The sequence below is a fragment of the Notolepis coatsorum genome, assembly GCF_963971535.1.
Source record: "Notolepis coatsorum genome assembly, chromosome: 4".
NCBI classification, from domain to species: Eukaryota; Metazoa; Chordata; class Actinopteri; order Aulopiformes; family Paralepididae; genus Notolepis; species Notolepis coatsorum.
The window spans coordinates 2,895,832-2,923,828 of record NC_140168.1 but is presented as its reverse complement, the minus strand read 5'-3'; the positions used below and the strand labels follow the sequence as shown (position 1 = coordinate 2,923,828).

Below are 27,997 nucleotides of genomic sequence, written 5' to 3'. Positions count from 1 at the left end.
AGTACCGATCAGCATTTCGATCCAAACATTTGTACTGGTAGACTATTAGAAACAAATTTCAAATTTATCTTTCTTATATTACAGTATATTTTGTTTTTAAGAATTGTAAAGGATAGGCAAAAATAAGCATGTGCTTCAGCCTATTCCTTTTTTCGGCCATTGTGTTTGGATTTTGTGTGTGTGAGCTTACTTTGAATATGTACATTTGTGATTATTTATTATTATTATTATTATTATTTTTTTTTTTTGAAAGTCCACACTGTAAAGATCAGTCGATCTAGTAACGTTATTGAATTGGCTTTCACAATACACATGACATGCCTCGCTCACCCATCCTCCACACACCGGGCAATAGTAGGCAATAGGCATCCGTGCAGGTTTTGGTGGTTAACACTTTCCGTGCCACGGGTCCGGTTCCCCCGGAACCCCGTTGCGTGCCAACGCCCACTTCAATGATAGAGCTCTCATATTTGCGAACGCATAAACTATATCTTAAATTATGGCTATGTGTATAATATGGCCGTCGCTTATCAATGACTTGTTTGCAGTCAACATTGTCGAAACGGATTGTTTTTTAATCGGTTCATTTCCGTTTTATACCATTTTGAAAAACTCGTTTTTTGAAAGTTTCAGGAAAATATAAAGATTCTGTGATAATCGCCCGTTACTGGAATATTCTGGAATACACAACAAACTGTCATTTTTCGGCCTATTTATGAATCGTTTTCAAATAAACGCTAGATTATCGATAGTATATGTGTACTTATGCACGCTATAGAAGCGGGCTGAAAAATTGATTATCCATTTCCTGATCAGCACACACACACACACACACACACACACACACACACACGCGCACATACACATAGGGCCCACGTTGACATCTCTGTGAAAAAAGCTCTGATTATCCCAAGACTGGTCAAATAGATTCCTTACCTCAGATCAGATGTTCTCCAAAAAAGATTATTCCAATTCCTGATCACCATTCCAAATATCGATCGCGTTTATTGATCCAACGCTGGGTGGATGAAACACAGATTCCACGCTGTTCTGATGGTCCACAATGAATCCGATCGGCTCGAGTTACTTGCCTGAGAAGTAAAATGTGGAAGCAGGATTTTATTTTTTCATGCGTTTAATTCAATCCAATCCAAAGGGGTGCAGTACCATAGGGAGAGACGATAGGGGGCAGTATTTTCCAAATGCAGCTCAGAGAGAGTTCCAGTGGTAACGTGAGGCTAGATTGATGAAATATGAATGGAAATCGCTAATAAATAAAAAGAAAATAAACTAGATCTCTCGCCGTTGGCATGAACTAACAAGAAATCTCGTCGTTGGCACTCAAAGTGTTAAGAGTCGGACACACTTAGTGGTCAGACATTCCTAATAGTTCTATAATAATACATTTAATTCATATAGCACACTTTAAAATCAAACGATATCTCAAGGTGCTTCACAGCAAAAGAGAAAATACAAGGTTAAAATTAACATAGGAGCAGCAAAAACAGGCCCTTAGTGGAAGACAAGAGTGAAATAAATGAGTCTTAAGGTTTTGAAGGCAGCGAGGGAGTCTGAGGCCCTGATGATGGATCCTACCGTCCTGGCAGCTGACCCCACAGTCTGAGGCCCTGATGATGGATCCTACCGTCCTGGCAGCTGACCCCACAGTCTGAGGCCCTGATGATGGATCCTACCGTCCTGGCAGCTGACCCCACAGTCTGAGGCCCTGATGATGGATCCTATCGTCCTGGCAGCTGACCCCACAGTCTGAGGCCCTGATGATGGATCCTACCGTCCTGGCAGCTGACCCCACGGGCGCGGCCCCAGTTATCTCTGCTCTTTGCCTCGGCTTGTCCTCCGTTGCATATTTCTGTGTGCACACTCCACGTGACTCATTTAATTTCAAACCTTTATTTAAACTCGAAAAACACAAAGTCGCCTTTCAGGTTCAAATGAAATGAAAGGTCCGGCGCTGCTCCAGGCTGTTTTCCGCAGACCGCTAGGATGTGTTGCCAAAACAGCTCGTCAGCGGCGTGTCTAAACCTGATCGAATGCCCAAAACAAAGAGTGTGATTTTGTTTGTAACCAACTCCAGATAGTAATCACTTTTAGATCTCCTCCAGAACGTGCCCCTCCGGGCCTCTGTGACGGACCTGGCTCTGCTCGCCGACAGGTGGGAAGCCCCCCCTGGGAAGCCCCCCCTGTCAGTGTCACCCTGCTGGGTGAGAGCCAGGCGGGAAGCCCCCCCTGTCAGTGTCACCCTGCTGGGTGAGAGCCAGGCGGGAAGCCCCCCTGTCAGTGTCACCCTGCTGGGTGAGAGCCAGGCGGGAAGCCCCCCTGTCAGTGTCACCCTGCTGGGTGAGAGCCAGGCGGGAAGCCCCCCCTGTCAGTGTCACCCTGCTGGGTGAGAGCCAGGGAGCTCTTACTCAAGTCTCTAAAGAGGTGTTTTGTTGTTGTGTTTGGAAGCTGGCCATCTTTGAAGCTTAGCTACATCTCTGCTGTTCTCAAGTTCAAGTTTCAAGTTTCTTTATTAGTTGTCGTACAAAAATACAGAATACTTTTATATGAGATGCTTTTTTCTGTTCTGCTCCTGAGAGTGTGCCTCCTTGTCTATCCGTTGGTTGTTTTTATTTTTACTGTTTATTCTATACTTTAGCACTTTTCTTTGTTCTTAGCTATGTGAAGCACTTTGGTTGACAAGTGTCATGTCTAAAATGTGCTATATAAATAAATTTGATTGATTGATTGATTGATTGATTGATTGATTGATTGATATCTGCTGTTCTCTCAACAGATCTGCCGGGGTAGAGCAGCTGATGTACATCAAAGAGGATCTCATCATCCCACACGTAAGTACTGGGCACACACACACACACGCACGCACACGCACACACACACACCAATAGGGGACCGTATCGTCCAATAGGTGGACTGTAATTATGACCGCACCCATTAATGATGTCACTCAGTCCTCTTAATCTACCCCACAGTGCACTAACTAACTAGCACTACTAACTAATAGGGGTGTAACGATGCATCGATTAATCGAAATGCATCGATTCTAATGTGTTCGATTCGATGCATCGATTTCAATATGTTAGAATCGATTATAATCGAAATTATGTTTTTTTTTTTTTTTGTGTATTGTTTTTATTGACCTATAGTCCATTCATGCTGAGTGAATCAGTTCCCCCAGCCACGTTTGTGTATTCAACATTTTTGGGGGAATTAATTAAATTAATCTAATCGAATCGTGGTCAAATGAAGAGATTTCATGATGCATTGAATCGTTGCCTGAAGAATCGTAATTGAATCGAATCCTTGTGAGGTCGAATCGTTACACCCCTACTAACTAACTAACTAACTAACACTAACTAGCATTAGCTGTGATACTGGAGTCTCAAGGCGAGCACAGAAAGACTCAGAAGAAGCTTCTATCCCCAGGCCATCAGGCTGCTAAACGAACAATGAATGAACACTACACAACAACAACCACCAAACGCACATAGCACACACATCCACACGCACACACTCACTTTAAACAAACACACTGTAGCACCCACCCCACACACTTTATAGCACACACTCACTTTAAACAAACACACTGTAGCACCCACTCCACACACTTTATAGCACACACTCACTTTAAACAAACACACTGTAGCACCCACTCCACACACTTTATAGCACACACTCACTTTAAACAAACACACTGTAGCACCCACTCCCCACACTTTATATTTATTGATGAATGATTGCACTACAACTCGTACACCTTACTGTAAATTGTACCTAAATTGTACCTCATCCCATTTCTGCTTTGCACTATATAGTACTGTACATTAGTACACTGCATAGTATTGTATATTATATGGTAACTCAGTTACGTCTATTCTGCATCGAACATTGTACATATGTCTATACTGAACACTGTGACCTCATTTTCTACTTTTCTACTTCTAAATTACATGCTATACTATGTTATTTGATACTATCTTGTCTAGCACAGTCTCTGGAGCGTAACAGTAAGAAGCATTTTGTATGAAAGTATTCTGTACTTCTGTATGACAACTATTAAAGAAACTTAAACTTATTTGGTAGCTGACACTTTTTTCCAACGCCAGAGTTTTGGGGCAAACTCAGTCCAACTTCTAATTTCCATCAAACCCGAAATGTGTTTTCTGCATTCTTACAAAGGTGCACACAGGAGGTTATCATATAGAGTAGCCTACAATAAAACGTAAGTACAATTTACTTTCATTATCCACAGGTAGGGCTGGGTACCGAACCTGGTACTTTTAAGGTTACCGACCAAATGACATCGGTACTGCCGAGTACCGGTTCACGCTACATTTTTCATTTGGTCATTTAGCTGAAACGCTTTCATCCAAAGTGACTTACGAGTTCTGTACGACAAGTCAGCAGGAAGGAAGGGTACAACTCTATCAGCTGAGTAACAATGTTCTTCAAAGTGTTTAAACTTGGGTGCTGCAGTGATCAATGTAGTAGATCAATCGGTAGATCAATCTGTACCAGATTTGAGTACCTTTACATGTTTAGTATAAAGGCCCTCCCATAGTCGAGCAGACTGTACACAGAGCAGACTCCGCGGAGGTCCACGCGGACTCTTTGAGCTTTTGATCTCCGCGGACGTCCGCGCGTCAGAAAATAGGAGCTTTGCACTCTGCTGTGGGTCTGCTTTGACTCCCTTTGAGTCCGTGCGGACCTCCGCGGAGTTGCTCTGTGTACAGTCTGCTCGACTATGGGAGGGCCTTTAGTGTGTAATATACTAGACAAGAGGGAGCCTTTTCCACAAATATATATATATTACTGTCCCGTCTCTTGGGTCTTTTCTTTGGAAAGACCAGACGAGGTCAGAGGAGTTTGATCATATTTACAGAGGATGGTGGCCATATAATGTTGATATTTAAAAAATTTAAAACATAATACATGATCATGTGATTTATTTTGCGTTTATTTTTTTATTTTTTTATATTTTTTTTTACAACTGACATTTTTACAACAGAAGACACCTCTTCTCAGGTGAACATAGTAGGGACACCAGAAGGTTTGTGTTTCAGGGCTTTCCCCAGGACAACAAGATGGCACACACAGAGGACAGAGCAATCACATATTAGACAATGGTGTGTCTGTTTCTAATCTGGCCCCAAGCTGGCACCTCGCATGGTCGCCTCCTCCGTCGGTGTGTGGATGTGTGAGTGAACGGGTAAAATGTGAGGAACAAATTGTAAAGCGCTTTGGATAAAAGCTGCTATATAAAAAAGCAGCCATTTAGCCATTTACCATTTAAATAACTTTGTATTGTATTATTAGAAATAATCTTATATTGAATGCGTGTAAGATAAGATATTCCTTTATTGATCCCCTTGAGGAAATTCGGGCATCATAGCATCATGGGGGAGGGGGGGGGGGGAGGTACAGGTATGGGGGAGGGTAATAGTAGAAAGACATAAATATAGGCAATACAATTAAATATGAATATAAAAATATGAGAAAAAATAAACGGTGTAAACAAAGGTGCAGATGAGGGTCTTATCGGGCATACACGTGTCCCGGAGGGGACACGTGATGCAAGGCTTCTATCCTCTCTACAACCGACCAGTGGGGGGCATATGCGAGCAACGTTCAAGACAGGGGAGGGGAGAATTGGAAACACGAAATTGGGATGGGAGAAAAATAGAAAAAGTGGATAAAAAAAAGAACTTGTAAGTCGCTTTGAATAAAAGCGTCAGCTAAATGACAAACTGTAAATGTACTACATAGGCGATATATAAATGGTAAATGGCTGCTTTTTTATATAGCAGCTTTTATCCAAAGCGCTTTACAATTTGTTCCTCACATTTTTACTCATTCACTCACACATTCACACACCGACGGGGGAGGCGACCACGCGAGGTGCCGACCTGCCCATCGGGAGCAATTAGGGGTTAAGTGTCTTGCTCAAGGACACATCGACACGCTGCCCGGGGAGGAGCGGGAATCGAACCGAGAACCTCCGGATTACCAGACGTCTGCTCTACCTCCCGAGCCATTGTCGCCCCATGATATAGAATTTGAATCTGAATATATATATATATATATATATATATATATATACTATGAGTAAACGGTAGGGATGCTCGATATTGGCTTTTTTACCGATATACCGATATTGTCCAACTCTTAATTTCCGATACCGATATCAACCGATACCGATATATGCAGGGTTTCCCCCCCCCCAAAAATTGAATAATTTCAGGTAATTAACATTACATATCTCTTGTTGTGGAATTAACACAACATTATGCATACTTTTGACAATAAATAAAATCAGAATTTGTTCTTACTTGCTTGCCTTCGAAAAATAAAGGTTATAGAAATGTAAAGAAAAAATTTGAAAACCGATACTGATATTTTCCGATATCACATTTTAATGCCGATATCGGCCGATAATATCGGTAGTCCGATAATATCGGACATCCCTAGTAAACGGTATACACAAGGTACCCTAACCGGCGTGATATACGCCATACGTTGTAGTCCGTGCAGCATTTCACCCGTTTGTGTGAGAGACGAAACTAAATGACAATCCTTTCATTTCATCAGAAGGCAGGTGGAACGTCTGCATACGGTACATAAAACATAAAACATAAAAAAAGGTGAGGCATTCTGTCTCCTTCTTGGCACGATGATTTAGTAACTCAACAACCCACTACAGGCAGCGTGTCGACAGATTTATGTTCGTCTCGACACAGATTTCAGCCAATTTTGATCAGATTCACATCCCTGGGCTGCGAGACGAGAGAGGAAACATTGATTTGATTTATTTGAAAGCGACGGATACAAATGCATAGATGAGGCCTGTGTCATAGTGTTTGATGGATATTCTCTCGCCTGGTTTTGCCCACCGTGTTCCAGAAATACAGCCACCGCTTCTCTTCAGACGAAAGACATGATTCATATTTCATCATTTAAATACTTATTTTGATCATGTTCTTCATCACACTGTGCAATTCTAAAATGAACTTCCCTGGTGCCTCCAAACCAACTTAATGGACAAGCAAACCGGGGTGATAAGAACACTCAATAACTGACATATTTAAACATGCCACCACTGAATTAGCCTCGTCAAATATTTTACATTTCATAGATGCAAAGTTAAGAAAAGTAAATGCTTTGTCTCCTGATATGGAAAAACCATGTAGAATCATTTTTTTTTATCCACTTTTTCTCCCATTTTCTATATTTTTCTCCCATCCCAATTTCGTATCATCCAATTCAACCCTCCCCTGTCACGAACGCTGTTTCTTGCCTCCCACAAGCCGGCTGCAATGTGGACTAAGTCATACATAACACAAGTCCCCTCCGGTACTTGAGGTAACAGCAGTCGCATCTTTTCACCTGCGCAGCTCGATCTCTCAGTGGCGAGGAGTAACGCGTGGGAGGCTCACGCTGCCCCCGACACTTCCTGATTCTACTGCGCAGGCGCACCAACCGACCTGTAGGAGTCGCTGTCCACAACGCCCGATCCCCACCCATCAGTTTCCCACCCCCTAATACGGCCAATGTGTATTAGTATGAACGACCAGCTAAACTGAAAGCAATGTGGAGCGCTGGGCTCGAACAGGCGAGCCCAGCGTCTCCGCATTCGTGGCGAGCGCCTTGCCCACAACGCCACGTAGCCGCCCCTATCCATGTAGAATCATAATGATTTTTGTCCAAATAATGTTTCAGACTTCAAGAAGGCAGAACGTTTTAGTGAAAAGTTTGGCACCCAGGATAGATCTATAAAATCTTAAGAGAAGCCACCTATTCTCTGTCCTTGCTCCACAATGGTGGAACAAACTTCCCACCACAGTTAGGACAATCTTTGCAGTCGACTAAAGACACACTTCTTCAATCAATATCTGAAATGAAAAAGAATAAAAAATCACTAACCTTCTTACTGTCTTCTACTATCATGCACTCTCCCTAATATACTAACACGTCTCTACTACTACGCACTCAACACTTTGATGAACATTGTTACTCAGCTGAAAGAGTTGTACCCTTCCTGCTGACTTGTTGTACAGAACTTGTAAGTCGCATGAGGTGTCAGCATTGCCTCCGGCTTGGGCCGGCCGTCATACTGGCTCATTTGGTAGAGCCAGCGGGTGGAAGTCGATGGGTGGGGATTTGGACGTTGTGGACAGCGACTCCTACAGGTCGGTTGGGGGACGCCTGCACAACAGAGACAGGAAATAGCGGGGGGTAGTGTGAGCCTCCCACACGTTACACCTCGCCAATGAGAGTCCGTGCTGGCAGGTGAAAAGATGTGACAGGCTGCCTCCTCGTGTACCGGAGGGGACACGTGATGCAAGGCTTCTATCCTCTCTACAACCGACCAGTGGGGGGCATATGCGAGCAACGTTCAAGACGGGGGAGGGGAGAATTGGAAACACGAAATTGGGATGGGAGAAAAATGGAAAATGAGGCGAAAAAGTGGATAAAAAAAAAAGAACTTGTAAGTCGCTTTGAATAAACTGTAAATGTAAATGTTTGTCACATTGTCTTTTAGAATCGGAATCAGAAAGTTCTTTATTGCCAAGTAGTTTACACATACAAGGAATTTTATTTGGTCGTTTGGTGTGACATTAACGGACAGACAATTAACACTTTCAGTGCCAACGACGAGATTTCTCGTTAGTTCATGCCAACCGTTGAGTGCCAGCCGTGCACTCAACTGCATAATCTAGCGTTTATTTGAAAACGATTCATAAATAGGCCGAAAAATTACAACGTTTTTTGTGTATTCCAGTGTATTCCAGTAAAGGGCGATTATCACAGAATCTTAATTTTTTTTCTGAAACATAAAAAAAAAATAGCGTTTTTCAAAATGGTATAAAACGGAAATTAAACTATTTAAAAAAGAAAAATCTGTTTCGACAATGTTGACTGCAAACAAGTCATTGATAAGCGACGGCCATATTAGACACATAGCCATAATTTAAGATATAGTTTATGCGTTCGCAAATATGAGAGCTCTATCATTGAATATAGCGGTGGCACGCATCGGGGTTCCTAGGCACGGAAAGTGTTAAGGTAGAATAAAATAAAAGGTTGAATAAAATTGTATGGAATATAAACTCAATTAAAATACAAGTACAATAAAATAGAATATCATTATAAAATAAAATAGGCCATGGCTGTACGATTGTGCACGATGTGGTCGAGTATAGACACTAATTAGAATAAAAATAACAATACAGTGGGATGGAACATTTAACCGGGATGTGCAATTGAGCAGTAATGTAAAAAAAAGTATGAACAGTGAGGATTTTTCCGCTATGTCCCTATGCTATACTTGCTGTTACTAACTATACTATACAACAATCACAACAAGTTATTTTCTTAAAGTGTTCTTTTCTTTCCTTTAAAGTGTGTGTGTTCATGTGTGCTTGTGTGTGGAGAGATCAGTGTTCTGATGGCATTCATTCATTGATCAATAACCTATGTTCATTATTATTAACAGGAACAATTTAAATAAATAACGTTAGTGGAGAAGCTATAGTGGCCGCTTGTCATTAACTAATAAATGAACAATGCGCCACAATGCACCTACTAGATGTTTTTATACTCGGGTAACAAAAGAAGTTGTGGACGTTGACAGAGTTTAATGTCCAGGCTGCAGCTGATGTGGTTTATAAGGTTTATTGTCCAAAGAAAATGATGGTTGAGAACAGAACAGCGTCTTCAGTGAAAAAACATTCTCTCTCAGCTGCATAATAATACTTGTCCAATCGGTGGTAATGAACGTATCGTAGCGATCAGTCATGCAGTAATGTCAGGAAGAATGAGGAGAGGTTGTATTCGTATAGGTGGTTTAATTCCAGCTCAATATGGGTTTAGTTCCCTCGTAAAGCACAACACAGCTACCTGCTAATACGCCGGCTAACCTAACATCCGGTCCGTCCTCTGATATCTCCCTCCGGGGGGAAACAAGTAACCACACCCCCAGCTAGTCGTTGAGCGACAGACAATCGCATCGCCAGGCGACGTCGGTCGCGCGCCGTGTGCAGACCACTTTAGTCTCTCTGTTCCTGCTGCGTGTATACGGAGGCGCTTGCCTGACCGCAGCAACTTGAACAGGCTGTTATTGGGGTGGTGAGGGTCCTTCATTATTGATGGACAGGTGGACACTTATGTTCATAACACTCAAAAGCTTCGGTGACCGGGCCTTCTCACGAGCTGCACCCCGACTCTGGAACTCCCTCCCTCCCTCAGACCATCAGAGACTCTCCCTCGCTCTCCACCTTCAAATCCAGACTCAAAACCTACCTGTTCTCCCAAGCATTCAACCTTCCCTATACCCATAACCACCCTCCTCCAACCCACCACCATTTCCCCCTGCCCCACGTTCTCTCCTCTCCTGCCCCCCCCCCCCCCCCCTTGGTTTCCCCTTACTCTCCTCCCGACTGTCTGCCCTACTCACTCCCGTATTTGTTATCCGTTACTCGTGGTTTTATGTTTCCTGTGTATTCTTATTGTTCTCCGTTTCCCTGTGGTTTTTGTTGCTTTGTTTTCTTTGTTTCTTTTTTTTGCCTATTGTCAGCGACTTTGGGTCTTTGAAAAGCGCTATACAAAATCAATGAATTATTATTATTATTATTATTATGTGATGGCTTCAAACATGGGTGCAGCAGCCGTACTTTAACACAGTCCCCAGTTAACCCTGTTGTGTGGTGTTCTGGTCTGTGGGACCCGGTTTCAATGTTTACTCAAAGAGAAATAATGCAAGGATCTTTTTCAACCTCGGCATCATTGACTTTGACTAATGTTACATGAAGAACATATAAAAGAACACATTTTCATTGAGTGTGCACTAGTGTCCACCCCCCCCCCCCCCCCTACACATTACATACAGTACATGGTGGTAATAAAAGTGTGTACATTTTAGGTGTAAACATGGTAAAAATTTAACAACAAAAAAATTGTGTTTCATTTATATTATTCAAGATAAACATGATTTCTGGGCGGCGCAGTGGGCAAGGCGCTCGCCACTGACGCAGGAGATGCTGGGTTCGAGCCCAGCTCTCGGCGTTGCTTCCGGCTTGGCTGGTCGTTCATACTAACACAATTGGCAGTGTTAGGGGGTGGAAAGCCGGTGGGTGGGGATCGGACGTTGTGGACAGCGACTGTACGGTTGGTGCGCCTGTACAGCAGAATCAGGCGTTACTCCTCGCCGCTGAGAGATCGCGCCGTACAGGTGAAAAGATGCGACAGCTGCCTCCTTGTGTACCGGAGGGGACTCGTGATGCAAGGCTTGGTCCACATTGCAGCCGGCCTGTGGGAGGCATGGTCTAGCAACGTTCGAGACAGGGGAGGGTAGAATTGGACGATACAAAATTGGGATGGGAGAAAAAGTAGATACAAAAAAATAAAAATAAACATGATTTATTTCATTCATGTCTTGATTACAATGGATTATAATTTGTTTTATCACATCACAGAAATGCTTGTATTGAGATAAAGTTAACATCTGTTAAATATTTTTACACACATTGTTGATGCTTCATTGTGTTATTGCTCCCATTTCCAACGGCCACGGCAGTCGAGACCTAGACCAGGTTATTTCTACTTTAAATGTACCACATTATGTTGGTGGCTACGTAAGTACAGTAGCTAATGCATTGCTAAGACCGAGACCAGGTCACCTATAATCTGTTATTTCTACTTTAAATGTACCATAATGTTAGTGGCTGTTAGTACAGCAGTTATTAAAGAGCTGGACGGCCCTTGTGCGTTCCATTAAAAAGTATTCTATCTCGAAAACAACAGGTGTTCGTAATAGTACAGCAGCAGCCACGATGTGCACCCCCCCCCACCCCACCCCCCCCCCCCCCCCCCCCCCACCCCCCTGACGGTCCCCTTTGATGGCAGTATTGTCAGAGAATACTGTAAATGGCGGCCGGGTAGCGCAGCGGACTAAGCGTCTGTCTACCACCGCAGAGACACTGGTATAGAATCCGGCTGTCAGCGGTCCTTCCGGCTTGGGCCGGTCGTCATACTGACACAATTGGCAGAGTCAGCGGGTGGGAAGCCGGTGGGTGGTGATATCCTGGTCGTTGTGAACAGCGACTCCTACAGGTCGGTCGGGGCGCCTGCACAGCGAGGGAAGGAACTGGTGAAGGTAGTGTGACCCTCCCACGCGTTACACTTCACCCAATGAGAGTCCTCGCTGCCAGGTGAAAAGATGCTGCCGGCTGTCTCCTATGTATCGGAGGAAGCATGTGATAGACTTCAGGGCTCCCTAGACCGGCAAGTAGGGGGCAAATGCGCGCAATGACCAGGAAGGGGGGGGGGGGGGATTGGCATAACGACTCAATTGGGATGGGAGGAAAAACACAGAAAAATAGGAGGAGAAAAAGTAGATAAAAAAAGAGAGAATACTGTAAATAATTGGCAGCAGATTTGCGTAATGGTTACCAAATGGGTGCCGTGCCCGGCGTCTCTGACACACGAGCAGGCTGTGACCAGTTGTGAAATGTGTAGCTGGCACACTCGTCTCCGACAACAGACTTTATGATTCATGGTGCGTTATGTTGATTATAATCCTTCAATTATACTCCCTTCTTCTCCCATCCAGCACCACAGTTTCTATGACTTCATTGTGACAAAAGCTCGGGGCAAATCAGGTGAGTCGATGATGGCACGTGAAACGGTAAACCTTAAAACCACCCAAGACTACTTCAAGTTCTTTATTTGTCAAATACACAATAAATAAACAATAATTGCAAGTAATTAAATGTTTGTATTTCGAGCTCAGACTCAAACAGTGCACAATTAACACATTGATTAAAACCTTAAAAACATACTTATATTCTCGACGGTATTAACACAACAATGTATGAATGAAAAAATATAACGTTCCCACATCCGGAACGATAGATACCCGATGTTGAATGGGCCACAGTAATGTCGATATAGCTATAATATTTAAAAAGTTATAGCCCTGCAAAGAAGGTAAACATCTCCATAGGGTTACAGCACTGGCAGACTGGGCATAAGGATGGGCATACTGCGTGGCAATCAAAGTGTTAAGGTGCAGTGTGTGTTTGTGCGTGGTCAATAACAATAAGTAGTGGTAGTAAGATCAAATATAAGATGAGGTGAGTTCAAATTTAATAGTCAATTATTTACAGAAAGTGTCTTGGATACTCCCTGGCTGTGATTGGTCCATAAGAGCCTGAGGTGTTAGAGCCCTCCCCCCGCCCCCGGGCTATGACACCCTCTGCTCAGCCGTTAGTTAGTTCGTTAGTTCGCCCAGAGAAACAAATACACGAATTAAAATGGTTGGACCTGCGAGATTTATACTTTGTAGGTCTGCATTTTAAATGTAAGGAGTAAAAAGTATGTTTTTTTTTCTCTGAAATGTAATGGAGTAAAAGTACAAGTATACAAGTCTAATAATACTCGAGTAAAGTACAAATCCCCCAAAACAGTACTTAACTATTTAAAAAAAAAAAAAAGTACAATTACTCAAGTACTTTACGCCCCTGACCGGTGACAGTTATGGTTCCGTCATTGTATCCTGTGTGATGAGGTTGGGTGGTCCTCTCTGGCAGAGAGACGTGACTTGCACTGGCATCTGTTGGCATCTTGACTTCCACCCGACATCACTTCATTACTGGAACTCTGGACCTCATCATACTCTCTGGTGATTGACTCACACTTAACCCTTTCACTGCCACACGACACAGAAGGATAACCCTTTACTATCACACAACCGACGGTCGCCGTCGGTTGTGTGATAGTAAAGGGTTATCCTTCTGTCGTGTGGCAGTGAAAGGGTTATTATAATGGGCCAACCGTTTCACCTCAGTCTCTCAATTGTTTTGTTTTGCAGTGCATAGCGTGTCACTATGCTAGATTGACGTCCAAATCGGACCCAGATTCCCTTTTCGAATTGGGCCCCCAGTCAGTCGAGCTCCACTCCGCAGGGTAAGATCCGCCACCCTCAATAATAATAACAATAGATCTGTTCCCACATTGCCCCCCAGTGGCTCTGGGAGGTAGAGCAGTTGTCTGGTAATCCGGAGCGAGTAACCTTACCTTGGAGCTAGACAAACGACCCACTGCGCATGTTTGTCTGTGCCGACCAGCGGCCTCAGACACTGGGAGCATCACTAGGTCACTACTAGGGCTGTACCGAATGCTTCGAAGCTTCGATCATAATGGTGACATTCGAATTCTAAATCAACATTCAAATCTTTTATTTTTAAGGCGAGACACCCCCAGGTGAATAGGCAAATATCATTTTTTTTGTTGATTTAGTTATATTTTGCTTCCTAAACATGTCTTCTATGAAACTAGTGACAATAAAACGTCAATAACACACATTTAGTTGTTTATTTTACTTCATTTTGCCTTATTGCATCAATAAATGTGCACATATTTGATGGGGAAGTGCCTCATTTGCATATATAAACGTAAAATTCTGAAAACTTGCAATATATTTTTTCTTAGTTTATATGTACATAACAAACTGGGAAAGTTTCATAGTGATATCTATTCAAATATTTTTTTTGCCTATTCAAGATTAGGCCACACTAATATTATAGTATTATACTATTATAGTATATGACTCGTCATAAAAAATGTAAATAAAACATTTATCATAAATGATCTGCATCCGTTTGGCGCTCTGCGCTCCATCAAGACGTCACCATCACTTTCGTACCAACCGTGCCCTTATTGGATTATTTATGTCGACGAAACTGATGCGTTATATTCATTAAACTCATTTAATCAGATTAATCACTTTATTCAAATTGAGGATTTAGTTTGAGGATAAAAAAAAAAAAGTATTATAATATTTTTTTATTGCGTCATAAAATATGACGACAGACATTCGAAGCTTCGTTCAAATACTTCAATAGAAGCTTTGAATGTTAAACCCTAGTCACTACTAGTAACCTTGGAAACACGAGATGGGATGAATGGCTAAACCAGAGAAGACCATCCAACCGTTTTATAAAGGACACAGTGGTGGGAATCATATCTGTCACCAGTAATCAACCTGAGGGCAGAATGATCCAGAGGTTTAAAGAGGTGAAGCTGCAGCCTATAAATCACCTCACCATAGTCCAAGATTGATGAGAAAACAGCTTCAACAATCCAAACTTGGGTGGTAAAAAAAATTATGAAAACCAGTTAAATTGTGAAACTTTAACTATGCTTGTGATCCTAATCTGTTGTGGATATTACATAAATGTCAGTGACAACAAGAGTTAGGGTATTGTCTTCAGGCACATCACACTTTAGTACCCGCTGACATGACCTACTGAATGCAGTGAGCTCACTCTTTAACGTGTGGTGTTGCACATGTTTCCCCCACAGGGCCTCTCTTCAGCTTCGACGTCCACGATGACATTCGACTGGTGAACGATGCGACGGTGGAGAAAGACGAGGTGAGGACACCGTCTGTCTTGTGTTCACGGTATCGGTGTGGGATATTAAAAAGTCTTAAGAAGTCTTAAGACTTGACTTCAGACACAACCCCGATCATCAAGCCAGTGGTAGCTAGTGTAATTCACGACGAGGACGTCCAGATTGTTGAATCGGAATTTCATGCAAGAATTGTGGTCATGATGGTGGTGAGTCTGGAGAAGACTCAGAGATTGACTCCTGAAGTGATCAGCACTTGTAACTACTTGTAACTACAAATAAAGCTACTTTCGAATTTAAATATAAGAGTGGGCATGGCCTTTTTTCCACAAAGGAATGATTTTAGTGAAAAATAAATTATTGCAATCAACTCAGAATCATGAAAACCCCTAGTTTGACCCCTCACAAGTTAACCAAGGCCAAACTGAACATTTTAGAATTTTCGAAAATCTGTATTCGGTACCTCAACTTTGAGCAGTTGTTACGAAAAAACATACAGGATTTGAACGTCAACTTTTTAATACATCTTACTACACACCTTTACAACCACATTAGTGAAGAAATTGATTGGTAAGGATTTAGTTTGCAGATCGGTCAAATATCTGATAAAATGCCCTTACTATTAACGTTAAACTACAGATACCCTGGTATTACCATGTATGGCACCATCACCTTTCCACAGTTAGAAATGTATACAATGTGTAAGAAGTTTAAATTCAGATGAAGAACGCCATGGATTGAAACTGGGCTCAGGTCCAGGGTGCAGTACCTCATCCTCCCCACTGTTTGTGCTGAAGTCTGGGCTCAGGTCCAGGGTGCAGTACCTCATCCTCCCCACTGTTTGTGCTGAAGTCTGGGCTCAGGTCCAGGGTGCAGTACCTCCTCCGCCCACTGTTTGTGCTCCGCTCTGATCTGCTCTGTTCTGCCGCCAGTCTCACGCAGGCAAGGTGGTGCTGAGGAGCTGGTACGAGAAGAACAAGCACATCTTCCCCGCCAGCCGCTGGGAGCCGTACGACCCGGAGAAGAAATGGGACAAATACACGGTATGTGTGAATGAATAAATAATAGGGATGTCCGATATTATCTGCCGATATTGGCATTCAAATCTGATATCGGAAATTATCTGTATCGGTTTTCAAAAAAAAGATTTTTTTTTTTTTTTTTTTTACCTTTTATTTACTCAGGCAAACAAGTAAGAACAAATTCTTGTTTTATTTATTGTCAAAAGTTTGCATAATGTTGTGTTCATTCCACGACAAGAGATATGTAATGTTAATTACCTTCAATTATTCAGTTTTTTGGGGGGGAAACCCTGCATATATCGGTATCGGAAATTAAGAGTTGGACAATATCGGTATATCGGATATCGGTAAAGAAGCCAATATCGAACATCCCTAATAAATAATAATAATAACTTTATTTGTATAGCACTTTTCATACAGAAGTTGCAGTTCATAGTAAAAAAATACAGGCATAAGCGAGCATAAAAAAGATAGAGAGGTAGCAAGGTAAGCAGTGATGGGCAAGGGTTAGGGTTAGGGTTAGGGTTAGGGTTAGTTGTAGCTAGCTACTGCCCATCACTGAAGGTAAGGTAAATCAGTGTTTCACATTAGGATCTAGCATCCCAATAGGCCTCTCTGTTTACAGTTTCATTCAGTAATACAAATAATAAAAATAGTTTAAAATGATTCAGTTTAAAAATAGGCTAAAAATGATAAAAATAGAACGGACATACAACAGAGTAAGAAGTAATTACAACAGAGCAGTGCTCTTAAAATTACAGTGCATACATGATGATTGACCGCATTGATTGTGCAATAATAGGTAATAAAATAGACATGCTAAATTCCTGAGATTGTTAGCTACGGATTTAAGCCACTGGGTCCTATCATGTACACTACTATACAGTATACAGTTTTTACTCTATATCCCTATGCTATACTTGCTATATCTAAACTATACTATGCAAGAACCAAATCGGTTCTTTCCTTAACACATTGACTGCCAGACCCGAGATATCTCGGGTTAACTCGCCATGCGTTGGGTGCCAGACCTGAGATATCTCGGGTTTTGGTAGTTTTTTCTTTTATTCAATATTTGTATTCATTATTCATCCACTGACCTCTGTGTTGCCATAGGAAAGGATTCTGAGATCGCCAGAGTGCAATACCGGCCGCATCCTGCTAGATGGCAGTGTCACCCACCATTTGAAACCTTATATCTCACCCTGTGTTACACTTAAATCCCTCCGGGCGCTAAATTTAGACGGAGCCAAGTAAATCGCTTCATCCGACCACTTCGAAACGCATCTGGCACACTCGATCCATAAATTGTGCCAAATTATGTCCAGGACCAGATGGACACCAATACTGGAAATCGCAATCAGACAATTGGAATATTATTTTTGGAATATCCCTGATCAAAGGTAAGGACTATCTGACATCAATTTCAGCTTGATCCAACAATGTTTTCATATCCATCCAGCTGATCAGCGTGTGTAGTGCCGTTACTGGCCATCAAAGCATAAAAAACGACTCCCCCCCCCCCCCCCCCCCTTTTAATGCATTCATGATGAAACATAATACCTATTATATACATTTGATTTGGAAATAGTAGCGTGTCCAGGCAAGAAACGTGTGATAGTATGAAGTGATAGTAGGATACATGTAGCGCCCTATAACTCAGCTTTTCAGGAATTAGCCCGGATCACTCCTAAACTATACTTATATTCACCACTGGATAACGCGCGAACGTATGCATGAAAAGATTATCTATTTTTTGCATGTTCGACGGAAGAAAGTCAGTGTCAAATGCCCATAGTATTGTCTACAGGGATTATAGTGGACACCTTGAAGCAGGCAGGGACCACGGACTCGGCCAGGGATAGATTAAATATAGTGAACACCGGGGCCAGCTGATTTGCACAGGACTTGAGTATTCGTCCTGTTATCCCATCTGGGCCTGCAGCTTTCCTAGTATTCACACCCATAAACGCTCTTCTCATGCTGTGTTCCCCCCGCGGATGAACCCTATATACGATAAAAGCTGCTGTATAAACGCAAGCCCGTTCACCGTCCATATTTATTTTTATCAGCCGACGGGGCCGATAAACCTATCCTGAAGTCTCACCATCTGCTTTCCTTTGCCCAGCGTTCCTAAATGATCAGGTCATCTTCCACAGCAGCAGGATTTGTACTTTACTCGAGTATTATTAGATTTGTATACTTGTACTTTTACTAAATTACATTTCAGAGGGGGAAAAAAACAACTTTTTACTCCTTACATTTAAAATGCAGACCTACAAAGTACAAAGTACAAATCTCGCAGGTCCAACCATTTTAATTAGTGTATTTGTTTCTCTGGCCGAACTAACGTTGGCGTTATTAATCCTGCGGCCGCACTTTATTTAAAAACAGCCAATCAAATCCCCATCAATGGAAAAAATGGTCGGTCGTCCTCGGACGGGCCCTCCATCGGTGCTTCCAGTCGTCCCGATCCTCCGTGCATCTGGCTATAGCTCCTCGCCGGTGCCTTCTGCTCCCGCATCTCTCCCGAGTACGTCCACATATGTTAACATATACGCTGTGTTCCGTCAATGAGAGAGTGTGCCCCCCCCCCGTGGATGAAGCCCTGGCTATATAAGATAAAAGCTGAAAGCACGTTCACCGCCCATATATTTCATCGGCTGACGGGGCCCCTCTCACCTGTCCTAAAGTCTCACCATCTGCTTTCCTTTGCCCCGCGTTCCTAAATGATCAGGTCATAATAAATCCACAGCAGCTGTATCGGTGACAGCCGGTCGGTCTCCTCGTCGTTGGCGACACAGAGTCCCGCTCGGGAGGGTCGCATCCAGACACACGCGCCTCGCCGGTCTCGTCACCGTCGGTAGTGTGATAGTAAAGGGTTAATTTTTTATTTTGTTTTTTTTAATCTTTTTCCCCCTCCTTTTTCCTCCGTTTTTCTCCCATCCCAATGTTAGTCGTTATGCCAATTCCCAATCCCCTTCCTGGTCACTGCGCACTTACCCCCCACAGTCGGTCTGGGAGAGTGGAGGCTACCACGTGCTTCCTCCGACACACGTCCAGCCAATCAACCGCTTCTTTTCACCTGGCAGCGCGGATTCTCATTGAGAGGGTGTAACGTGTGGAAGGATCACACTATCCCACTTAGATCCTATCCACGCTTAGCAGGCGCCCCGACCGAACTGTAGGAGTCGCTGTTTACAACGACCCGGACCCACCCCGCCAGCTTCTCCCACCCTCTAATACAGCCAATTGTATTAGTGTGAACGGCCAGCCAAGCTGGTGACAACCCCGGAGCTGTGAGCTGGACTCGAACAGGCGAATCCAGCGTCTCCGGGGTTGGTGACGAACGCAATCTCCACTACGCCACCTGACCGCCCCAAAAAAGGGTTAACCGGCTGTCGTGTGACAGTGAAAGGGTTAACCTTCTGTGTGTATTGTCGCAGTGAAAGGGTTAACCGTTTGGTGGTGCGACAGTGACGGGGTTAACGATTCAGATTCAGATTCCTTTAATAAGCCTGATATGTGTGTAAACACATTGCTAATTGTTTCGCCATCTACAGTGTATGCATTTTTCCATAAATCTTTTTTTCACATAACAACAGCAACAACAGACACAGGACAAAGACAGTGCAGTGAAGGATTAATAATTTGAATAAATATATATATATATATAAAGTGTAAAGTAAAGTGCAGAGTTCCAGGTCAGTCCCAGTGCAGTATTTTTGCCAGTGTCATTGTTATTGTGTAAGCGTCACTAAACTTGGGGGGGGGGAGGCTGCGTGAATACTTTCCCTACGCCAGTTGTACTTTTGCGCGATCTGATTGGCCACTGACGTTTCTGGTCATGTGACATGTGCGCCAATCGTGTGACGCCAAGTTCTGCGCCTATTTCCGGGTCTAACAGCCTGCAAACGACCTAACGCCTAGTTTATCACTGGTTAAGCTTATAGGCGACTCTTTCGAAGTTGGTTAAGGTTAGAGTTTGGAATCAGGGCTGGTGTTCTATCGCCCTGCTCTAAGACAAACTCTAACCTTAACCAACTTCCAAAGAGTGCCTAAGCTTAACCGGTGGCAGAACTTGGCGGCACACGATTGGCGCACATGTCACATGACCAGAAACGTCAGTGGCCAATCAGATTGCGCAAAAGTACAACTGGCTTAGGGAAAGTATTCACGCGGGGGGGGGGGCTGAGGCATTGATCAGTCTTGCGGTTGGTTGAGGGGAAAAAACTCAGTCTGTGACGAGCTTTCACAGCCTTTGGGATCTTCAGCCTTCTCCCAGAGGGGAGCAGGGTGTGAAGAGGCTGTGGGAGGGGTGGGAGGGGTCGGCCATGATGTTTCTCACACGAGTGTCTTCTCGTCGGGGGTCCGCGTGAGAGCGTGCTCCCTGGAGCGTGACACGGAGTCCCCAGCGCCAGCTGCAGAGGGAGGTCTCTTCAACTTTTATCGCAACCTGTAAAACGAGAAACGTCTCCCCGGGGTGTTTTGTGGTCCGACGCGCTGCTCTTGTAAACACAGTTTACGATGTGTTTTCTCCCCGGAGAGAAGAAGAAAAAACACGTTTAATGACGGTCGTAAAACGATAAGAATTGTCATCATTCCACACATTTTGATTAATTTGTACGCGTTTCATGTATGCTTTGATTTATGCTCTTGTTTATTCGACCACTGCACTTCCGTGTCACATTGAGCTCATGGAGAGCGGGGGGAGAAAATTAATGAATGTGGATCAGAGCCTCGACTAGGGCTGCAACGATTAGTCGACATAATCGACAACGTCGAGTATAAAAAATCGCCGACGAGGAATTGTTGCGTCGATTAGTCATTAAAAGAAATATATATATATATATTATTATATATATATTTTTTTTTTTTATTATTTTTTTTTTGCACTACCTATCTTTGTGAAAGTGGCTTCTCAGCTCTGGTCCAGCTGAAGACTTCTTAGCTTAACATAACAGACCGACAGTAAGTTTGGGGGAACTAATGGGATAACTGGGGATGTTGTTTGGTCCTGACAAGAGTCTCAAAGCAACTCTGAGGTCGTGCTCAATGTCCAATCTGTTCCTCTGCTCCGTCTTCAGCTGGACCAGAGCTGAGAAGCCACTTTCACAAAGATAGGTAGTGCAAAAAAAAAATTATAAATTTTTTTATATAATTGTTTTTCGATTAGTCGACTAATCGAAAAAATAATCGACAGATTAGTCGACTACCAAAATAGTCATTAGTTGCAGCCCTAGCCTCGACATTAACTCCCGAACTACGCATGCGCGGATTGCCCACGGAGTCTCTGGATTTCTAGGTTTATCAATCTGCGCATACGGAGTTCGGGAGTAGGTGCGGAAAAGTGACTATAGCTCGGCCGAGAAAGTGCCGATCGACTTGCCGTTGGTCTCTCCGTGTTCAGGAGACGCACGTGTTTAAAAGTCTATCGGATCATGTCTCCAGCGCCCCCACAGCCGTAGCTACAACCACTTAATGTCGAGGCTCTCATCCACATTCATTAATTCCCCCCCCCCCCCCCCCCCGCTCTCTCTCTCCCATGATCTCGGAATACCGGAAGTGTTGCGGTGGTCTATAGTGCACAAATCAAGTTTTTTTTATTATCCAAAGCGCTTTACATTAACACATTCCCCGCCATAGGTTATATCCATCAATATAGCCAGTCTGCCAGCACTATAACCCTATGGAGATGTTTACCTTCTTTGCAGGGCTATAACTTTTTAAATTGTATTGCTATATCGACATTACTATGGCCCATTCAACGTCAATTATCTATCGTTCAGGATGTGGGAACGTTATATTTTTTCATTCATACATTGTTGTGTTACTAGGGTTGAGAATTCTGCTGTAATTCCAAAAACAGTAGTTATAGGCCCTGAAGCATATGATAGATTATCGATTGGCGTTTCTTTCCCATACACGCTATATTAAAAAATTCAAATGTATATGATCGGTATACATTATGCTTCATCATGTGTGAAGGAAAGGGGGGGGGGGGGTCGTTCATAATTCCTTGATCGTCAGTAACGGCTTTATTTACTATGGGTTGATATGTTGAGCAGATGGTTTGCAGTGAAATAAATAAATCGGGTTGAAAATAACGTTACTGTCCTCTTACCGTGTTCCGATGAGACTGGATGAGAAAGATCCCAATTATTGGACGCCGATCTCCTACATCCATTTCCGGTTTGTATGGCGCAATAAACGCCGAAATCCTATCGATTATTGCGTTATGGCAGCGATCCATATGCACTATAGTGTTTGTCTGGAGTCCCATAGCGAGATGTGACTGCCGGAGGAATTTCCTCGACGCACCGATGACACCATCCGGTTTTGAGAGTGTAACTCGCCCGACCATCCACCAGGCGGCAGTATTGAGGCGTTGCAGTCACATTCAGGGTCCCGCTGCAGCACCGGAGGTCGGGTGGATGAATTATGAATGCCATGGCGAAAAAATGAAATATTGATCTCAAAAACGCTGTACAGCGTTTTTGCCGCTGGGTGTGTTAATGCGATACTACCGCACTACACTACAAAGAGAGGGAGCTGTCAAAAGGCAGGTGCAGCAGTGGAGTGAGGAGGCCAGTGAGGCTCTGCAGGCCTGCTCTGATGTACTAACGTACGTTCACATACGGGACCGGTCTGGAGGAGGAGGCTGCTGAGGTCATTACTGACTACATTCGCTTCTGTGAAGATTATTCAAAAAAAAAAAAAAAAAAAACTGTTAAAGTTTTTTCAAACAATAAACCCTGGATCACAAAGAAGCTAAAACATACACTTAATCAGAAGAAAATAGCATTCACCTCCGGAAACAGGATTGAGGCTAAACTGATTCAGGCCAGGACAAGGAATGTGAAAGAGGCCAAAAGGGAGTAATAGATAGATAGATAGATAGATAGATAGATAGATAGATAGATAGATAGATAGATAGATAGATAGATAGATAGATAGATACTTCAGGGTATCTCACATAGCACGGAGAAGGTAGAAAGGCTCTTCCAGGAGGGCAAAGCCAGAGATGCCTGGGAAGGTGTCAAGACACTTGCTGGCAGGCGGCCGGGTGGCGCAGCGGACTAAGCGTCTGCCCACCACCGCAAGAGACACTGGTATCGAATCCGGCTGTCAGCGGTGCCTCTGGCTTGGCCGGTCGTCCATACTGACACAATTGGCAGAGTCAGCGGGAGGGAAGCCGGTGGGGTGGTATTCTGGTCGTTGTAAACAGCGACACCTACAGGTCGGTCAGGGCGCCTGCACAGCGAGGGAGGGAAATGGTGAAGGTAGTGTGACCCTCCCACACGTTACACTTCACCAATGAGAGTCCTCGCTGGCAGGTGAAAAGATGCTGCCGGCTGTCTCCTATGTATCGGAGGAAGCATGTGATAGACTTCAGGGCTCCCTAGACCGACCAGTGGGGGGGGCACATGCGTGCAATGACCAGGAAGGGGAGGGGGGAATTGGCATAACGACTAAATTGGGATGGGAGAAAAAATACAGAAAAAATAGGAGGAGAAAAAGTGGATACAAAAAAAAGACACTTGCTGGCCTGCAAAACAACAGACCCCATTTAAGAACAGAGGAATGTGGGGAGTTTGTCTCTGTCTTTTAACCACTGACTGCACAAATGAAGTTCCGAAAGGAAAATAAAGTAGTTTGAAGTGGAAGGGATATGTTTTGTTTTATTTGTCACATATAAAGAACATGTACATTGCGGTGAACTGCTTGGTTCTGTATGAGCCTCCTGAGAATGTGCTCCATACAGTAAACAGAATAAAGATCAAACACTGTACAAAATATACAAAACTAAAGTGCAAAAATCTAAAAAGGAAAAAAAAATGGGGGAGATATGTTTGTGAGATTTTGTGTAAAATAAACGGCTGTTGCTAAAGTGCCCCTCTGACGGAGTGGGAGCACTGGCTGCTGATTGGTTGATTGAACATTGTATTAACAGATTGCAGAATGGGTACAATACAGTACGGCTCAATACACACAATTGTTAAGGGGATGCAGACCAGAGAAAGACTTTCGTCTTAATTAATTAATTAGCTTGTGTATTAAATAATTTGGGGGGCAGTCTGGCTGTCGGGAGATGTAATAATATTAAGTATCTGAAATGTTTTCGTATTCAAGTCTTTGTTTAGTCTTTTGTTTGCCACCGGGAGCTTGGTGCATCTGGAGAGAGCTTGTATGGAACACGCGAGAATTTTAATAGTTTTTTTGCTAGTATGGTCGTGAAACTTTGCTCGAAGTGGTATTAAATACCCTGATATATTTATATGTAGGTGTGATTGTAAAACATGTATTCATCGTTGTGTTTTTCTTCTCTTTGTCTTGTGTTTTTCAGATCCGGTGAAAACGACGGTCCTCTTCAGCCACTGCGATTCTCAACACAAAAATGTTCCTTTTCTTTTCTGTTCTCTTTGACCTCTCTTGATTTGAAGAATTTATATCTCTAAGCTATTCCATTATGATTCTACGTATTTTTAAGTATATTTGAATCTCTTGTGTTCTCAAAAAAAATAAAACATTAATTTGTATATATCGTATATATACCACAACATAACAACTGTTGAATAAAATGTATCTGACTTAAGATTGTATTGGTTGTCAAGTTTTGTTGTATTTGTGCGGCTAGGTGGTGTAGTGGGCAAGGCGCTCACCACCAATGCAGGAGACGCTGGGTTCGAACCCAGGTCTCCGCATTGCTATCAGCTTGGCTGGTCGTTCATACTAACACAATTGGCAGTGTTAGAGGGTGGGAAAGCTGATGGGTGGGGATCGGACGTTGTGGACAGCGACTCCTACAGGTCGGTTGGTGCGCCTGCGCAGTAGAATCAGGAAGCGACAGGGGGCGGCGTGTCCCTCCCACGCAGACCCCCGACGCTGAGAGATCGCGCTGTGCAGGTGAAAAGATGCGACGGCTGCTTCCTCGAGTACCGGAGGGGACACGTGATGCAAGGCTTCATCCACATTGCAGCCGGCTTGTGGGAGGCATGGTCTAACAGCGTTCGAGACAGGGGAGGGGAGAATTGGACGATACGAAATTGGGATGGGAGAAAAATAGAAAATGGGAGAAAAAAGTTGATAAAAAAAAAAGGTTCTGTTGTATTTGTCACGTATAGAGTACATGTACATTACAGTGAACTGCTTGGTTCTGGATGAGCCCCCTGAGAATGTGCTTCATACAGTAACAAGAATAAAGACCACCCACTATACAAAATATACAAACTAAAGTACAACTTAAAGTACAAAATGAGGTACAAAAATGCAAACTTAAAAAAAAAAAATTTTTAATTAGTAATAACTTGTAATAAATAGATCAAATCTGGTGTAGTGTTAAAGTGTCTAAAGTGAATGTTGCGGGTGTGTGTTTCGTTGTTCTTTTGCCATAATATTTCATTTCAACCTTTATTTAACATCGTACGCTTCTGGGGTTTCCCTCATTTACAGAAACGACGATTGTACAAAATGTAAACGGTACATAATACAAACAATATTCACAGAAAATTAAACACGAGTAAAAATAAAAAACGTTTAAAATAATTGTAAAAAGATCAGCTAAAACAGTTACGTTTAAACAGACCGAGGGAAGGGAGAACCTCCCATTTCAGAGAGAGTTGAAGGACATTCCATGAGTTAGAGGCATCGAAGGACAAAGGCTGACTTCCCTCGATCAGAACAAACTTGAGGAACCCTAAGAACCATCCGGTCATTTGATCGAGTTGAATAGGTTCCAATATTCCAATCTAACAGTGAAGAGATATAAACAGGTTGTTTACCAATAAGGGCTTTAAAAATAAATAAATACCGGTGTTTGTTGCGCCTTTCTGTAAGACAAGGCCAACCCACCCTATCATACAGGACACAATGGTGAGTATCATATCTGTCACGCGTAATAAATCTAATATCGGTCCTCGCATTGAACAGACCACACTGACGACTCACAGGAGTCCAGATGACTCGTATTTAAAAAACGGGGCTTTGAAGAAAGCTTGGACTGTAAATCTACTGAAGCCGCAGTAGGGTTCCAAAACCATGGCATCATTGCCGTGCGGTTGCTGTTTTCATCTCGAGGAACATACACCCATAAATAAGATGGTCGCTTTTAATACTTGGTTGCAAATCCTTTGCAAGTGGATGACAGCCTGAAGCCCATAGATGTCACCAGACATTGGATTTGGTGGGATGATGATGAGGTGGTGTGCTTTGGATTATGAGCAGCTCCTTCAAGTTGATCTTTGTCTCATCTGTCCAGGATGTTGTTCCAGAACTCTACAGGCTTTTCTTTAGAGACGTTTTCTGGCAAACTCTAATCTGGTCTTCCTGTTTTTGAGGCTCACCGCCAATGGTTTACATCTGAATGAATGAATGAATGAATGATTTTATTTCGGTCTTCTTTTACAAAGCATAGTAGTATAACATTTAAAAAAAATGAAAAATCACCGAAAAGGTGAAGGCTTATAGACTGCGGCTTATAATTGCCTACCCTTTTTACATTGCATTATTTACACACACAAAATAAACATAATTCAGTACATCATTTAGCAAAGGTTACAAACGTTTCATGGTTTTATGTACAAAAAAAAATATCACTTTCAATACAGTTATGTTATAGATAAAATATTAGGATAATAATGAGGTTTTATATTTATGTATCACCTTATATTTGAGTAACAACACATTTTTACTTCTTTGTCAAAGTTATTCCATAGTTTTGCGCTTTTAACACTTCCAGTGCCATTCACGTGTTAACACGTTTCTGGATCGTTTAAAAAAAAAAAACGATTTTAATACCCGATTCATTCTCAGGGTGATGTGTGTTGGCTGAAAATGCATAGTGGGAATCCGAAGGTGCAGTACCGGCCGCATCCTACCAGGCGGCGGTATCGAGCTACATTTCTAACACTGTATCTATCCTCTGCTGTGAAATGACTCCAGGTCTGATGATTTAATTTCTTGTTCTCAGTGAAGCACACAGTTCAGCCGGTCACATCGAAGCCCGTCAATTATGCTTGATCCATAATGGTCGTTTATAACGTCAATCAAATCAGGATTGGATCTACCAGATGGCGATCAAGAAATTGGAATATTCTTTTTGTATTACTTTCGGCCGAAGGTAAGAGCGATTCGACGTCAATTCTAGCCTGATCCTGCAATTCCTTCTTAGCGATCGGGCGGGTAACCGTGTCCAGTGTTCAATGCGAATGCCGTTACCGACGCTCGAATAATCAGAAACGACCCCCCCCCCCCCCATTTCATGCGTTCATGATGGAACATAATACCGATAATGTGGACTTGAATCCGGAACAATAGCGGGTTCAGGCGAGGAACGGTAGAGTCCACAATGTAATCGACGTGTAGGACTATTACTCAGCATTTCATGGATTACCCTAGGCGGCTCTAAAACCATACTTATATTCACCACGGTATAACCCGTTTTTTGCATCTTGACCGGAAGAAACCCAGTGTCAAATGACTATAGTACTGTATCCATCCATAGCTATAATATAGAATATGGTTATAGCTCTACAAACAAGGTGACCGTT

General features: G+C 43.0%; 1 protein-coding gene across 2 annotated transcripts in view; it reads left to right on the top strand.

Moving 5' to 3' along the window:
* The window catches only part of fam50a (family with sequence similarity 50 member A), a 40,723-nt gene extending 15,689 nt beyond the window's left edge, over positions 1 to 25,034 (top strand). Inside the window, exons 9-13 of one of the 2 annotated variants that reach the window (XM_084312653.1) lie at positions 2,795 to 2,849; positions 12,626 to 12,674; positions 15,379 to 15,449; positions 16,359 to 16,469; positions 24,796 to 25,034. In XM_084312653.1, the coding sequence (XP_084168779.1) occupies positions 2,795 to 2,849; positions 12,626 to 12,674; positions 15,379 to 15,449; positions 16,359 to 16,469; positions 24,796 to 24,804 (295 nt within the window). In that variant the 3' untranslated portion in view covers positions 24,805 to 25,034. Of the gene's footprint in view, positions 1 to 2,794; positions 2,850 to 12,625; positions 12,675 to 13,885; positions 13,981 to 15,378; positions 15,450 to 16,358; positions 16,470 to 24,795 lie in introns of those variants that run through there. The other variant, XR_014619570.1, reaches the window with a different exon arrangement.
* Positions 25,035 to 27,997: the final 2,963 nt, after the last annotated feature.